The sequence below is a fragment of the Ranitomeya imitator genome, chromosome 1 (genome assembly GCF_032444005.1).
Source record: "Ranitomeya imitator isolate aRanImi1 chromosome 1, aRanImi1.pri, whole genome shotgun sequence".
NCBI classification, from domain to species: Eukaryota; Metazoa; Chordata; class Amphibia; order Anura; family Dendrobatidae; genus Ranitomeya; species Ranitomeya imitator.
Genome location: NC_091282.1, coordinates 1,198,956,299 through 1,198,973,889, shown reverse-complemented (window position 1 = coordinate 1,198,973,889; position 17,591 = coordinate 1,198,956,299). Strand labels below are relative to the sequence as shown.

The 17,591-nt window shown below is 43.5% G+C and overlaps 1 protein-coding gene and 1 long non-coding RNA gene across 2 annotated transcripts; both read right to left on the bottom strand.

Annotated features, from left to right (window-relative positions):
• Positions 1 to 7,036: 7,036 nt before the first annotated feature.
• On the bottom strand, positions 7,037 to 13,368 carry LOC138657071 (microtubule-associated serine/threonine-protein kinase 1-like). The gene is made up of 12 exons (XM_069744587.1): positions 13,339 to 13,368; positions 12,705 to 12,790; positions 11,806 to 12,014; positions 11,432 to 11,570; positions 11,211 to 11,343; positions 10,861 to 11,026; positions 10,287 to 10,409; positions 9,155 to 9,267; positions 8,968 to 9,059; positions 8,441 to 8,514; positions 7,724 to 7,816; positions 7,037 to 7,456 (listed from the first exon to the last, which is right to left on the bottom strand). The coding sequence occupies exons 1-12, from the start codon at positions 13,366 to 13,368 to the stop codon at positions 7,359 to 7,361; spliced, it is 1,356 nt and encodes a 451-aa protein (XP_069600688.1). The 3' UTR covers positions 7,037 to 7,358.
• A 248-nt stretch (positions 13,369 to 13,616) lies between these two features.
• LOC138658368 (uncharacterized) lies at positions 13,617 to 14,617 on the bottom strand. The gene is made up of 3 exons (XR_011317471.1): positions 14,508 to 14,617; positions 14,272 to 14,371; positions 13,617 to 13,659 (listed from the first exon to the last, which is right to left on the bottom strand). It is a non-coding gene; the product is annotated as an uncharacterized lncRNA (long non-coding RNA).
• Between the last annotated feature and the right edge of the window lie 2,974 nt (positions 14,618 to 17,591).

Genomic DNA, 17,591 nt, shown 5'->3' with positions numbered 1-17,591 from the left:
TTTCCCTTCCTTTCACCTCTACCGCCCTTTCTTATTTTCTACACAGTCTCTACACATCAGTTCCTCTCTCCTCCCCTCTCCCATGTACAACTATGAGGCCCTATTCACATTTCTCAATCAGGCAAAACCATCCACTACCACCACACAAATCATTGAACCACCTGATCTTTCTCTTCTATCTCCTTTAGTCGCTGACAACATCTCTCTGAACCCAGGGCCTCCATATACTACTATATCTATCTCTCATCCTGCAGCACATAGAAACCCTGCCAATCTTATAAACATTCAGTGCATGCCTTCCCCTGTCTCTATTAATTGTTCCCTTTGGAACTAACGGTCAGCGTGCAATAAACTCCTCTACATCCAAGATTTCTTCCTTTCAAATTCCCTTAAAGGGAATCTGTCACCTACTTTTTCGTATATAAGATGCAGCCACCGCCTTTAGGGGCTTATCTACAGCATTTTGTAATGCTGTAAATAAGTCCCCTATGTAACCTGAAAGATAAGAAAAGCAAATTAGATTATACTCAACTGGGGGGCGCTCCGGTCCGATGGGCGTCGCGGTCTGGGTCCAGCGCCTCCCATCTTTATGCGATGATGTCCTCCTCCTTGCCTCCTGTTGCGGCTCCTGCGCAGGTGTACTTTATCTCCCCTGTTGAGGGCAGAGCAAAATACTGCAGTGCGCAAGCACCAGGAAAGGTCCGAGAAGCCCGGCGCCTACGCACTGCAGTACTTTACTCTGCTCTCAACAGGGCAAATCAGTATGCCTGCGCAGGAGCCGTGACACAAACCAAGGAAGAGGACGTCATCGCATGAAGATGGGAGGCCCCTGCGACGCCCATTGGACCGCACCGGACCGCCCTCATGTGAGTACAATCTAACTTGTTTTTCTTATCTTTCAGGTTACATCGGGGGCTTATCTACAGCATTACAGAATACTGTAGATAAGCTCCTGATGGTGGTGGCTGCATCTTATATACGAAAAAGTAAAACCTGGATCTAGCAGTCAGAAACCATCATCGCGGCTACTCTCTTGTATGGTGGGCTACAATTTTCACATACCCCCTGGACTGAGAGCAGAAAAGGTGGAGGTGTTGGTCTGCTCTTTTCAGCAAAATGTGTTTTCCAGGTAATCCTCCTGCTTCCTCAGTTATGTTTCTTTTTTTTGGAGTCCACACTGTTAGACTCTTCAAACCCTTCTCCCTGCAAGTGGCGGATGTGTATCACCCTCCAGGCTCCTCCCATCTGGATCACTTTGCCGCTTGGCTTCCACATTTTCTACCCTGTGACATTTCCACTCTCATCATGGAGGATTTTAAAGTCCCCATTGATGAGCTTCTCTCCCCATCTGCCTCTCATCTGCTTTCTCTAACTTCCTACTTTGGCCTTTCACAGCTTACTAACTCTCCTACACATGTACACTGTGTTCCAAATTATTATGCAAATTGGATTTAAGGGTCATAAAGATTTAATTGTTTTGTTTTTTAAATAAACTCGTGGATGGTATTGTGTCTCAGGGCTCAATGGATCATTGAAATCAATCTTAAACACGTGATAATTAGTGTTCCAGTTGATTCTAATTAAAGGAAAACTACTTAAAATGATGTTCCACATTATTAAGCAGGCCACAGGTTTCAAGCAATATGGGAAATAAAAAGGATCTCTCTGCTGCTGAAAAGCGTTAAATAGTGCAATGACTTGGACAAGGTATGAAAACATTAGATATTTCACGAAAACCTAAGAGTGATCATCCTACTGTGCAGAGATTTGTGACTGAAACAGAGCACAGACAGAGTTCATGCAGATGTTAATCTACTCAGTTGAGAGCTCCTGGAGCATTAAGGCTCTCAGCTGTGCACTGTTAGCTACTCCCATCTCCTATATAAACTGGGTTTTGGCTAGCACTCATTGTCAGAGAAAGCTTATCCTGCATGGCTGGAGGTTGTTGTCGGTTATTATTGAAGAAGGCATTTGCTGGATTTATCTGTGACTGTTGCTAGGTTTTGTGTGTGATAAGTCCCTTTCTTCTTCTACTTTGGTTTAACCCCATCCTCCACTACTTGGTGCATTCCTCTGCTTTATGTGTGATTATATTTATATGTTTGGTATTTTTCGTTACCCTTGTTAGTCCCGTTGGTGTACTACGGTACTCTACTACTCCCCTCTTCTCTGGCTGGGGGAAGGGTACAGTCTGAGGACAGATTCAGGAGCTAAGGCAAAGTACGTGGCCCCGGCATCTTCACCATCAGAATTAATTCAGGGAGCAGGGTGAGCTAGGATGCCTATAGCATTAGGGACAGGGAAGGAGCTCCTGGTCCTGGGCATTAGCTCTGACCGAATCAATTTTTTTTATCCGTTTTGGATCCTATCACTGCTTTGACAGGACAACTGCAGCAGCTTATCCTGGAGGTGGCACATCTATGCTCTGTCATTTTGCAGCACCCTAACACATCAGGTTTGGGGAAGGAGCGCCGTTTTTGGAATGCAGACTTTGATAGAATCGTCTGCGGGCATTATATTGCTTTTGCAGAGTCCCTGATGTGCCTAAACAGTAGAAACCCGGGACAAGTGACCCCATTTTGGAAACTAGACCCCCAAAGGAACTTATCTAGATGTGTGGTGAGCACTTTGAACACCCAAGTGCTTCACGGAAGTTTATCATGCAGAGTCGTGAAAATAAAACATATTTTTTTTCCACAAAAATGATTTTTTTTGCCCACAATTTTTTATTTTCCCAAGGGTAACAGGAGAAATTGGACCCCAAAAGTTATTGTTCAATTTGTCCTGAGTACGCTGATACCCCATGTGTGGGGGGACCACTCTTTGGGCACACATCGGGGCTCGGAAGGGAAGTAGTGTTGTTTTAAAATGCAGACTTTGATGGAATGGTCTGTGGGTGTCATGTTGCTTTTTCAGAGCCCTTGATGTACCTAAACAGTAGAAACCCCCACAAGTGACCCCATTGTCACTAGACCCCCCCCCCCAAGGAACTTATGTAGATGTGTGGTGAGCATTTTGAACGCTCAAGTGCTTCATAGAAGTTTGACGCAGAGCCGTGAAAATTTAAAAAATCATTTTTTTCCACAAAAATGATTTTTTATCCCCCAATTTTTTTTTAGTTTTGCAAGGGTAACAGGAGAAACTGGACCCCAAAAGTTGTTGCCCAATTAGTCCTGAGTACCCTTATGCCCCATATGTGGGGGTAAACCACTGTTTGGGTACTATATCGAAAGGGGACCTGCCCTAATGTTCTAAGGACGATATTGTGTATCATCTAAGGATAAGCTAAGTAGTCCCATATGACATATTTATTTACTCCTGATGAACCTCATGGCTAGAGGGGAAACGCGTCGAGTTGTTGTGGACATACTTATGGAGTTGTTATGGACACACTTATGAATTTTTTAATGTGGACAAACTTGCTACTGGTTTTGGTTATGGGCATAATAATTGGATATCTGATAAATCATATTAAATAGAATATTTATCTTGTAGATTTATTTTGGGGTATCTCTACTTCTGAGTTGTGTGTGAATGGACACTTCAGAGACCCATGCAATAAGAACCTTTGGAAAATTCCAGTAGTATTGTAACCATTTTTTGCACATTGAGGCACTAAAGCACCTTAGATTGGAAGAAATCCTCAAGTTTACAAGATTAGGGTTACATTGGGGCCAGCCGTCGAGGAGCGGAGGCACCATTTACGCAAAATAATAGGGTGCCAACCTCCGCAGATCGATAGGATCATAGTAGTGACAGTATACTATTGACCCCTAGTCATGATAGGTTCTACCCATATCATTGTATATACCGTATGCATGCAATTGACTTTCCTTACTCTACCCTATAGGGTTATACAGGGGTAGAAGGGACAGACGACGTTGAGCGGGGGCACCATCTGCGCAGGTATAGGGTACCAACCTCCGCTGATAGGTAGGGTGCATATAGTGCGGTATAGGGCCAGGCACCACCTTGGCCTTTTCCGTTGTATGCATTTTTAATGGTGATGGTTTTGAATGAAGCACTGGTTAATATTTTTTAGTTATTATTTAATAAAGGATATATTTTAAATGTTTACCTTTTTCACTGGGGCCTTTTCTGGGAGCACACTGTTTGGGCGCACGGCAGACCTCAGAAGGGAGGGAGCACCATTTGAATTTTTGAGCGCAAAATTGGCTGTCGCGTTTGAAGACTCCCTGATGTACCTAAACAGTGGAAACCCCCCAATTCTAACTCCAACCCTAACCCCAACACACCCCTAACCCTAATCCCAACCCGATCCATAATCCTAATCACAACCCTAACCATAACCCTAATCACAACCCTAACCCGAAAACACCCCTAACCCTAATCAAAACCCTAAGCCCAACACACCCCTAATCCTAATCTCAACCCTAACCTCAAACCTAACCCTAATCCCAACCCTAACCATAACCCTAATCCCAAACCTAACCCTAATCCCAAACCTAACCCTAATGCCAACCCTAACCCTAATGACAACCCTAATCCAAACCCTAATCCCAACTCTAACTCTAACTTTAGCCCCAACCCTAACTTTAGCCCCAACCCTAACCCTAACTTTAGCCGCTAACCCTAACTTTAGCCCCAGCCCTAACCCTAACTTTAGCCCCAACCCTAGCCCCTAACCCTAACTTTAGCCCAACTCAGTTTAGCCCAACTGTAACCCTAATTGGAATATGGAAATACATACTTTTTTATTTTATTATTTTTTCCTAATTAAGGGGGTGATACAGGGGGTTATCTAATATTTTTTTTATTTTGATCACTGTGATAGGATCTATCACAGTGACCAAAATGAAACAAGTGGAGGAATCCAGCCGGCAGATCTCGGCGGGCTCACTGCGCATGCACCTGCCATTTTCTTACCGGAGGAAGAAGCCGGCGGCCAGCAGGGCAAGCAGAAGCAGGAGGACCCAGGAACACCGGTAAGTATGACATGGTCCCCGATCCCCCTATTTCCCTGTCCTCTGATGTGCGATCATCACATCAGAGGACAGAGAATGACACATCGCACTTTTTTTCCGTTTTCCAGTTAACTGTTAATGCCGGCGATCGCAAAACAGGGGTCAGTAAAAACAGACCCCAATCATGTTCTTTGGGGTCTCGGCTACCCCCGGCAGCCAGCACCCAAAGAACCGCCGGGTGTCGGCTGGCAGGCACACTGCACATGCGCCCACCATTTATTGCCGGAAGAAGATGGCAGCGCCCATGGGGAAACACGAGGAGCATCGGGAGACATGGGTAAGTATTGGGGGCGATCAGGGACCCCATTTCTCTGTCCTCTGATGTGCGATCACATCGAAGGACAGTGAAATTAAATGGCAAATCACATTTTTGGGGGGGGGGTTTGCGGTCGCCAGTAAACGGTTAATTACGAGCGATCGCAACCCGGGAGTCGGTAAAAGCCAACCTAAATCATGTTCTCTGGGGTGTCGGCTACCCTCGGCAACCAAGACCCCAGAGAAAATCCGACTCTGGGGGGGGCACTATACCCTTAAGTAGTGCCGTTAAAAGGCTTTTCTGCGGTCGTTAAGGGGTTAATAATGTGATCAACTTTGGAGGAAGTTTTTAATGGTTGTCAACTCCTAGGTTTCTCAGCCTTGCCATCACCTGTTTATTATATGTGACACTTGACTCTAAGAGCCACTGAATTCAATAGCTACTTGTTTTTGACTTATGCCTGACTTCACTTTCAGAATTAGGGTATGTGCACACGTCAGGATTTTTTCCTGACAAAATCCTGACATTTCTGCCAGAAATCCGCGTTTTTTTTTTCGCGCAGATTTCTCGCGGAAATTGCGCGTTTTTTGCGCGGATTTTTTGCGGAATTTTTGCGGATTTTTTTTTTTCCGGAATGTCCTTTTTGATAGGAAATCCGCAAAAAATCCGCAAAAAGAATGAGCATGTCCGTTTATTTTGCGGAATGGGTTTTTTTTGCGGAAAAAAACGCTAACATATGCACAAAAAATGCGGAATGCATTCTAAAAGATAGGATGCATAATGTTAGCATTTTTTTACCGGATTTATAGCATTTTTATAGCAAAATTCCGCAAAAAAAACGCTAAAAATCCTGACGTGTGCACATACCCTAATAAGCTTCCTGACATCTAGCGATAAATTTGGCTTTGCCTTTGCCATGATTTTACCAAAAAACACATACACAAACAAACAAAAATTTTTAGGCGAAATTCGACTGTCACCCATGAGAAAATATGCAAAATATACACATAAAGGGATAATACAATGTTAAACACAATTTTCATCCTTACAGCTGACAACCATTTATCCGGTTTTAACCCCTTATGGGCCACTGCCCAGATTCCCGGGCTGATATTCCCCTTTTTTGGGATGTTTTTTTTTTTTTTTTGGTAATATCAGTTTTTTTTTATGCATTAATAGAGTATCGTTATAGGGGTAGTTCTTCTTTTTACTGGTGTAGGTTGTCTATTACTCCTCTTCTTTCTACTTGACGTAGATAGTTGTTCTGTGTCATGGGGCAAAAAGTGAGCATTTAGGGCCCAAGTTAAACTTTTGCCCAGAGCCCCACTTTGTCTAAAACTGGCCCTGCCTGGGACAACCAGGGAGGACGGTGCTGCTGTTGCTAAGGGTGATACTGATTGGCAATAGCACTGCCAATAAGTGTTAGTTTTGTTTGTGGCCTTTTCCCCACGCTTACAGCTCAGTTGTGAGCAATGCTGTAGTTAGTGAGACGGCGCCCCTCCCCCACACTGACGAAGGCTGAAAGTTAGAAGCCCAGAGATGATGAATAACCAAACCCCCACTAACACCAACACTGAGTGGTGATATAGCGTGAGGACCCTCCTCCCTCATTTCTTGTTTCACCCCTGACTGAATGAGCCCCCATGTATCATCCCTGACTGGTATAATGTCCCCATTATCATCCCTGACTGGTATAATGTCCCCATTTTGGTAACATAACCTCCATCCTGAGCTCCTTCTAGTAATAATGTCTCAAATAATTATTTGTGAGTTCAAAATGAAGAGGAATCCGAGCAACAATAACTGATTTTACTTTTATTTAAATTAATAATGGAATTGAAGGATGGGATAAACAAAACCATGAATATTATCGATAGATTAAATCAATGTTAGGAAGACAGCCGTGGTCAGATGCCAGATGTTGAGTAAAGGCCAAGTCAGGCGAACAGTATGAATACCGCGGAGCCTGGTGACAGAGGCGTTACCGAAACATGACCGGGCAGTGATGTAAGAGTCAGAAGGCCACAGGAAGCTGGTGAAGGTCCTTCTACACAGGTCCAGCAGTGATGGTGGATCTGCTGGACTTCAGGGCGCTGGATGCTTAGGTCTCCTGTCTTTTAGATGGTTCTAGGGCAACAATGACAACAAGCAAATACTCGAGCAGCCCTGGATAATCCGCGTCGGCAGGATGATAAGATCCGGCGGAAGATGGAACCTATGAGAAGAGAAGCAAAAATATTGTAAGTTATAATGTAAAGTGCTGCGGAATATGTTGCCGCTATATAAATAAAATTATTATTAAGTGATGGGCCTCCATATGGCATGATACTACTGTGCGGTCACAGGAATATTATCACACAGAGGTCAGGGATCATTGTCAGCCATCATACATGTGACAATCCCATCACCGACAGATGACATCTGCTCCACACGAATGAATCTCATTGACATCACACAACATGGAGCTGATTCTCACACTTACCTCGTCTCTTTTTCCCCTTTTTCGCATTTTCTGAGTTTTGTTGCTCTAAACTCAGATTTATTACAGATTTTCTGTCGTCTTGAGCTTGAGATTCTGATCAGAAAGTTAAAAAAAAAAATTAGAAACAATATATTCTTATAGGATCTGTTCTCTATCTTTCTTGTATAGAGTAGAATAGTTCTAGTCCTGTCCCATGTAGTCCTGATTGGGGATGAGCACAGCTGTGGAAGTTCGTTTTCTGGTACCCGACCTGAACTTTATTCCAAAGTTGGGTTCGGGGACCAGAACTGTACCAGAACTTGAACTAGAGCCCAAACCCCATTGAAAGCAATAGTGACCCGAGATTTTCAGCTGGAAAATGATCTCTCTCTCTACAGAATTGCCCCAGACCTCCAAACATTGCAACTGACGTCCAGGAGAATCCTGAACTTTTAAGGTTGGGTTTGCTAATCTCTAGTCGGGGTCGGACTGGAGCACAGTACACCGGATGATTCTCTGTTGGGTCCAGGTCCTCAGCGGGCTTCCGAATAGGATGTACAGGGGCCCCATAGTTTCAACTGAGTGTGCGAACACACATGGGTATGGGTCCATGATCAAAATAATTTGGATCCATGAAATAACAGGGATAACATAGGAGACCAATAAGTCAAAAACTGTGGAAATATTTGAGCCTTGAAGTCAACATTCACATTGTTGATGCTGTAGACATGGACATACCTGATAGTGAAGACGAGGATGGTAAGATGGTAATAGCGTCGCCTGTATCAGATACAGGGACAGATTCTTTCTGCCTGTTTGGAAGAAGAAACATGTGTAAATCACAAGGAAACAGTATAACAGGGGTTGTCTCACTATAAAAACACCGACTATAAGGCCTAATAGGACATATGACTGTCATAGTGGGGAAGATCGTCTACTCAAAACTTACTTTTATAGAGTGGAGCGGAAAACAACTACCAACGTTGGCGCTATATAAATAAAAATTATTATTATTATTATTATGTTTGGCATGTAATACTACATCTCTCCTACAGTGTGGGGAGAGCACGAAACATTCATGACCGGCCACAATCATGGGCTGTTTTCACCAGCAGTTTCTAAAGCCAAAGCACAATGACTGCTAACCATGGGGGGGGGGACGGGGGGGTAGCTGCATGTGATATTATGGTATTTCTGTCCTATATTTGGTGTTGTGCACATGTGTCAGCCTGGAGCTCCCAGTAATGACCAAATAATCTACTCACATTTCTGAGATGTCAGTGTTGGATGCTGCGGTACACTCTGGAGGGGTCTTGGGATCCTCAACGTTCACCATACTCGTAGTGGTGGTACAGAGCTAAATCCGGACAACAATAAAATATAAAATTAATTTTTTGTACTTTTAGAGGTTTGTTTTTTAACATATTTTGGACTTATTGATCACATACTTACTTTACAAAGCTTTTCAGAAGATGATGTATAGTTTTGGAAGTCAAGGCTATCATTATTCTCACTTGTTCCCTCCTCATCCTCTGAGACTAGATGTTTGTTTATATCTGAATGATCTACAAGATATAGGTAATAAAGTGTTTTTAGAGGTTGTCCGAATAAGGCCGGTTTCACATGTCAGTGGCTCCGGTACGTGAAGTGACAGTTTCCTCACGTACTGGAGACACTGACACACGTAGACACATTAAAATCAATGTGTCTCTGCACATGTCAGCGTGTTTTCACGGACCGTGTGTCCGTTTGAAAAACACGGAGACATGTCAGTGTTCGTGGGAGTGCACGGATCACACGGACCCATTAAAGTCAATGGGTCCGTGTAAAACACGTACCGCACACGGATGCTGTCCGTGTGCAGTCCGTGTGCTGTGCAGGAGACAGCGCTACAGTAAGCACTGTCCCCTCAGCTTGTGGTGCTGAAGCCCCATTCATTTCTTCTCTCCAGCAGCGTTCGTTGGAGCGAAGGAACGAAAAATCTTTTTTTTTTTGCGGTGTAAATAAAGTTCCCTGTAACCTCCCTATGGGAGGTGGAGCCGCATATTCATGACTGTAATAAGCGGCAACACATGACCGCTCATACAGGAAGAGCTGCGACGCTGAGAGGAAGCATTGATGGAGCTAGGTGAGTATTTTCTTTCCAGCGGGTGGGCGCACAGGGGGTGGGAGGGGGTCGGTTACAGGGAACTTTATTTACACCGCAAAAAAAAAAGATTTTTCATTCCTTCGCTCCAGCGAACGCTGCTGGAGAGAAGAAATGAATGGGGCTTCAGCACCCAAAGCAGGGGACAGCGCTTACTTGTAGCGCTGTCTCCTGCATGGACCGTGTGGTACCCAGTTGGCACACGGGCGGCACACGGCTGCCGAAAGTGTGCCACACTGATGTGCCACGTGAGCACATGGACACACGGACACGGATATTTCCGGTACCGATTTTTCCGGTACCGGAATTATCTGGACGTGTGGGACAGGCCTAACACAGTCGCCAGTTATCACTAACATTATTGAGAACCAATTGTCACATATTAAGGAAAATGAGACAAACAGACACGTAGTCTATATGCCGTCTCATTCTACTTACTGATAAAGCAGCTGGTGTCCATGTCTGATGAAAGCTGAGGGACATACTCAGGCTTCTGACTTAGTAGATTGTCAAAATCTAAGTCATTAAGGAATGGATGATCCTTGATCTGAAATGCTCCTCCTGGAAAATGAAAAACAAAAGTGATGCGGATATTGTCAGCGACTGCTCCTCGTATCTGAGCAGTATATAGTAATCTGAACTAATGATATAACTGAGCCGACATGATGGAAAATGACTGAAAGTCTTAGTATGGAGATCAAGAAATGGACGAGCAGATAGAAAAGTGCTAATCCTCATAGACATGAACGATATGTCCTTGGTGCAATAAGGGAATATTAATACTATTATATCTGTTACCTGTTCCGAGTCTATGCACAGGATTTTTTCTGAGCAGCTCAGTGATGAGGTTCTGAGCATCCAAGGGAGGAGCGCGGTCACATTCCCAAACTATGTCTCCTGTTACATAGAAAAATACAGAAAATAAACCTCATTATTGCACTGTAAGAAAAAGCAAAATAAATAACTAAACCAATGTAACCAATCAACGCAATGATCGCAGTATTCTACTTACCAAAGAGAACCGTTTTAAAAACCTCATTTACAGTATCACCATCAAATGGTATACTTCCCAGCAGAAATTCATGTAGGATGATCCCCATTGCCCACCAGTCAATAGGTCTTCCATAGCCTTCTTTCAGGATGACCTCTGGGGCTATGTAACACGGGGTGCCACAGAACTGCAAACCAACAGAATATAGAGGTCAAAAACCGATGAAACGATATTATGACAAGTTAAGAAACAGAATGACAGAAGATAAAATATCAGTGGAAAAGTTCTCTAGAAATGAAGAATGTAGAACAAAGGCAATAGTATGATGAGATTTCTAAATAACAAGCTAAGTTCCTGTAGGTAATGCCAACCTCACGGTCCTGGTACTCTCTGGCGATGTCTTCTGCTGATTCCTTGAAGTTGTTGGTTTTTGGTATCATTAGACCAACTTTTGAAAGACCAAAATCGGTGACCTTAATGTGTCCAGCAGGTGTTATCATAAGGCTGTGAAAGAGAAGATGGTTTTAGCCTCACAGACTGTGAGATAATAAATGGTAACTATCCAAGTTTATTTTATCACGGGGGCACTTACTTATCCGGCTTCAGGTCTCTGTGCACCACACCGTAACTATGCAGGTATTCCACACCAAGAACTGCCTCTGCAAAGTACAAGCGGGCCAAGGGGACAGATAAATGACCCCTGGTGGTTAGAAGGGTCCCACAGTCTCCACCTATAGAAGAAAGGAAATATGACCGGTGAGGGGTTTGTACAGCAGATCACCATGACGTATGATGAGAAGTGAATGGAAACATACAGGGAGATCACACAGATCAAAGACTTTGTGGGCACCATGGTAATAGATGACCTATAATAAATGCTCTGTGGGGATGTAAATCCTAATGATATGAGTGGTGATAAGATGTCAGCAGACATGGGGTGAATATAATACAATGTACGTGTCCTACCTCCTACATACTCCATGACCATACACAGGTGAGATCTAGTTGGGAAGGAGCAGAGCATGGAGACCACAAAGGGACAATCTGCGAATGTTTGGACGTCTCTCTCCAGATAGGCCCATTCCACGCTCTGTGGATTATCCAGGTTCCGCTTTGCCATTTTCTTCATCGCAAAGATCTGTTGAGAGTCTTTATGACGAACTAAGTGGACGGACCTGGAGAGAAAGAGAATTCATGGTTTATAATGAACCCTTATTAACAGTCTGTATATACAAGTCATTACATGATCTTCTGTACTAATGTTTGATACCAGCAGTCCGGCCATCACTAGAAATCCACATCTAGAAATCCATGAAATAGCCCTACATAGATGATGGGAGGTCTGCACAATGCCCCGTCTGCCAGACCCTCACCCAGGTCACATTATAGATGAGAGAATCTACCGAAATTCATCTTGGGCAGATTCGCTATAACCGACCAGTAGATACGATTCAGTCCAAATAAAAATTGGTCTGAACTGAAAGTGCTCCAGGGGTCCCTTCTGCTGCTGAGGCCAGTGATCGGACTCACATAGTCATGGTGGGGGGTGCAGATGTCATTGGCGTCAGTATCGGGTCACCCATCACGTGACCATGTGTGACCGATCACTATTATCCACTCCATAATGGAGTCCCAAAAAGAAGAGGACAGAGCACTGGATCGGGAGGATGTGGTGGAGGCGGCAGCATAAGAACAGATGAGGTCTAGGAGCGATGACTGTAATGTATTTATATTATTTATCCCTTTCCTTAACTGATTTGTCACAGATCCTATCTTTTCCCTATGATAACACTTCAGCGCACAGAGGCAGAAGCATTGTCATAGGAAATCCCGAGAATTGTGGATTATGTTAATAGAAATCTCACCCATATTGTCCGCTGCTGATCAGTTTGGAAGTTTCAAAGTCGCTCATACGCAGTTTTCTCGCCGGGATCAATGATCTGATAACGCTCTATAACAGAATAAGAAATGATATTAAGATTACATATGCAGAAACTTCTCCTCCTATATTATGTCTCCGCTGATTTCCACTGATCCGATGTAGGGGACGATACAAGCCGGACGCTCCTCATGGATCTAATATAAGGGGGTCCTCCATACACCAGTCATCATACATCATTGTACAGTGCTGGGTAATGAGAGAGATCACACAAAGAAGAACTTACAAGGAATCTGTCACCAAGTTTTTTCTATGTACCCTGAAAGCAGCATGATGTAGGAGCAGAGACCCTGATTCCAGTGATGTGTTACTTACTAGACCATGTGCTGTCGTTTCAATAAAATTAGTGTTTTACCAGCGGTAGATATCACTAGAAGACTGTCTGGCTATGTAGTCCTATTGGTCTGTGTAACCCTGCCACCACCACTTATGAGCAGCTTTCTGCCTATGCACAGTGTACACAGAAAGATGATGGTCACTGGTGTGGGCAATATTATACAAGGCTCAGTATTTAGAGCACTGACAGATCTGCATCAGAAAAAATAGTGATTTTATCTCACCAGCTGCACCCAGTAAAGTAATCGATACATCGTTAGAATCAGGTTCTCTGCCTCTACATCATCCTGCTCTCAAACGGGATAGCAAACACCTGATGGCTGATTCCCTTTAGTATAAATGCTATTATCTAACACTATAGTTTTCTCTACACTTAGCGCCATCCCATGGTTATATGGGGGATAATACTGGACGGGTCACTCACACCCCATGATCTGGTGATATACACAGACACCCCTATATCTCTATAATACTTACACCGGCGGATTCTTGGATCTCCGGGATCTCACAGATTCCACTGTCGGGATTCGCCAGCGCTGATGGTTCTAAAATAGTGATAAAGTGATGAAGAAATAAAATTCATTAGTCAATATTAATCCTATATATATACATAATACTCATACATCATACATCAATCATACATACATAATCCTGCAATATAAGAGAGAAATGACGAGACGTCTGTAAATGGGATTAATCCTCGTTATATGGGGATTCTACATATGAGAACGTACGGCGCATCCATAGATAAATGTAATGTAAATGGTGCAGGACCCCCAATCATCACATGAATGATGAGCCCCCCACCCTCGCTGCACATGTGAGTGATGGGAAGAGAGCAGAAGCATAGGAGTCATATGGAAATTAGCCTGGATGTGCACTGGGGGCGTGTCACTGCACTCTGATCTCTTCTTCCACGCCCCCAGTGCACTTCCATCCTGATTTGCATATGGCTTCTACCTTACATTTCTCCTGACTGGCACATTGAATTTCTGCACAAAAAGGTTTCCTGTTGTCCTATTGTCCTCTACCGCCCTACCACCACTCCTACATGTAACATGTGCTGGCAGGTTCCCATCACATGGAGCAGAGAGTGAATCTGCCATTATTCCCTGCTCTGTGTAATCTCCGGATATTCCCTGTAGTGATCGGCTCACCTGTCATCAGATCGCTGCTCGGCTCCGGCTGACTCCTATTAGGGTCAGGGGTTTCTGGGGTCACATTCTCCCCACATTTGGCATCGCCTCTTGGTGTTTCCTGATAGATATAATATAGACAATTAATATGTGGAAGATTTACAGATGCAGCAATTATAACTCCACAAATCACGCGCCATCATGAGAACTTTTCTCAGAAAGTCTCCTCAGATACGTATATTAATATTGATCCTTACCGGGCGTTCCAATGAGGGTTCCAGTATAGACAGGACTTTTCCGGCCAGTTCTTTAAAGAAAGCCAAATCTTCAGTTTGAGATCTTTCTTCAGCCTATAAAGAAGCAAAGATATAAAAAAAAATTGAGATGAGAAAGGGCACAATGGAGGCGGCCATCGTATGTGACATCTGCTCCTCTGTCTGCAGATACAAGGACATATATCTGGGGACTCATCATGTTTTACTGTATTTTTTGGACTATAAGATGCACTTTTTTCACAAAAAGTTTGGGAGTAAAATGGGGGTGCGTCTTATAGTCCAAATGTAGCTTACTGGGGGTGGCAGCGGTGGAGCGGGGTCACAGGAGGCAGGGTCACAGTAAGTCAGTGGAGGCAGGAGTGGGGCAATGCTCCGGGCTGGGAGGAGGGGTTCTTCCAGTGGTGGGAGGCTGCTGACCCCAGGATTCAAGAAAATCTTGGTGGTGAGGCAGGATCACAGTCCCCACTCTGCCCATTGATTTCCTGCTGGAGGGAAAATGTCTGCTATAGGTGGTGCATGCGCAGATTCAGATCTTGGCTCAATCTCAATCTGCACATGTTCCGCCTCCAGCGGCCATTATCTTAAAAACCATCTCCATAAAATCAATGAGCAGAGCGGGGACTCCGCTCCTGCCTCATCGACATCATTTTCTTGAAGCCCAGAGCCCGAAACCTCACACCTCCGAGATACCCCCTCCTCCTCCCACTCCGAGGCCTGCAGCATAGCCCCACTCCTGCCGCCGCCGGCTTCCTGCAGCTGTCTCCTGTGATCCCCCTCCACTACCGCCAGAGACCGGAAATTCGGACTGTAAGACAGACCCCCATTTTATTTAAAAAAATGTTCTTCCTAGTTTCCTTCCCAAAATTTGAGGTGAGTGTTATGGTCTGCCTAATATGGTATATTGGAGGAAAGGAGAAGCTTCTATCCCACCATTATCATCTATGATTATGGAGAAGTTTTGTGCGGAGCGTCCGCCACTTACCTGGTGTAGTAATGTCCTGATGTTGTAACATAAATCAGTCAGATACTCTGACGTTAGTTGATCTTGTTCTTCTTTCTTCAGGCAGTCCTTTACTAGCTGCACCACCAGCCGGCGAGTGAAGCTGAGGACGCCATCGGGTGGAAGAAGCTCAATGTTAGAGGGATTGTTCATAACAATCATCCATAGTTCTCTTAGTTGAGAAAGTTCTAGAAGAAATCCAGCCATAGTGATAAACTGCAAGTGCAATCAGTCACAAGTGCGATCAGTCACAGTGCGATAAGTCACAAGTGCGCTCAGTCACTACGGAACCAAAAATGGCACCTGGGATTCCGTGTACATTGTAGAAGTAGGGACTGTCAATTGTGATGTCATAATTCCTGACAATCACCAGTGATGTCATAATGGCCGAGAATCACCAGTGATGGCATAATGGCTGATCATCACTGGTGATGTCATCACGGAATCTTGTGATAGAATCCTCAAGGAGCGGCTCTACAAATAGATGCTGCCTGGCAATATATGAAGTGGAAACACCATAGAATGTAATATGTCTCCGTGTCATCACGGCCGTTCTATTTTATGTCCAGTTGGAACACAACCAGGATAAGGGTTTGTTCACACGTTGCTTTTTGGTAGCATTTTTTCTACCCCAAAAAAGAGTTTGGCCAAGAAAAACGCTGCTTACAATCCAGGCAATTTTGCAGCGTTTTTACTTACGGCGTTTTTTTTTATTCATTTGAATGGATGAAAAATGCTGTAAAACCCATGAGAGAATTGACAAGCTGCAGATTTTTAAAACAATGCAAGAAAAAAATAAACAGCATGTGAATAAGATTTCAGAAATGTCATTGAGTCACTAAGCTGGTGCTGTAAAACACGGCCTCATCGGTCACAGAGTTTACTATTAACAACTGCGACAAACGGAGAACCAATGATAAGTGACCTAAGGGAGAAATCATTGACATCATTAATATTAACCCATTAACTGCTATGGGATTTTCCATTTTTGCATTTTAGTTTTTCACTCCCCTTCTTCCAAGATCCATCACTTTTTTTTTTTTTTTTTCCGTCAATATGACCATATGACGGCCTTTTTTTGGGGAAACAAGTTTTTTTGAACGACTGCATTTATTTTACCATATAGTGCACTGGAATACGGAAAAAAAAGTTCCAAGGGAGTTAAAATTGCTAAAAAAAGAACAATTCCACAATTTTTTTTTTTTTTACCATGTTTACTAAATGTTAAAACTGACCTATCATTATGATTCTCCAGGTCGTTACGAGTTCACAGATGCCAAACATGTCTAGGTTCTTTTTTTTATTTAAGTGGTGAAAAAAATTCAACGTTTGTAAAAAAAAAATAAAAAATCAATAAATAAATAAATGAAGACCCGTAGCGTTTCTATTTTTCAGGATCTGGGGCTGGGTGAGAGCTTATTTTTGCGCCATGAATAGTGATGAGCGAACGTGCTTGGATAAGGTGTTATCTGCGCATGCTCATGTGCTAACCGAATGTCTTCAGTGTGCTCAAATAGTATGTTAGAGTCCCCGCGGCTTCATGTCTCACATCTGTCTGGCAGCCGCAACACATGCCGGGAATCCCTAACAAACAGGGGTATCATATGCTTTGACATTCCCGATGTGGTCTCCTACCCTCTTCCTAAGTTCTAGTTTGGTTTACCCAATGTAATCAGAAAGCCAGGTCCATATACTGTAGATTACTCCTGCTGCATGACTATTGGCAAAATGCATCCATTTATAGACCTTCCCTGTGGCCTCACTCATAAAACTATTGGTTATACTGATATATACTGGGTACAGAAAGTATTCAGACCCCTTTAAATTTTTCACTCTTTGTTTCATTGCAGCCATTTGGTAAATTCAAAAAAGTTCATTTTTTTCACATTAATGTACACTCTGCACCCCATCTTCACTGAAAAAAAAAACAGAAATGTAGTAATTTTTGCAAATTTAATAAAAAAAGAAAAACTGAAATATCACATGGTCATAAGTATTCAGCCCCTTTGCTCAGACACTCATATTTAAGTCACATGTTGTCCATTTCCTTGTTATCATCCTTGAGA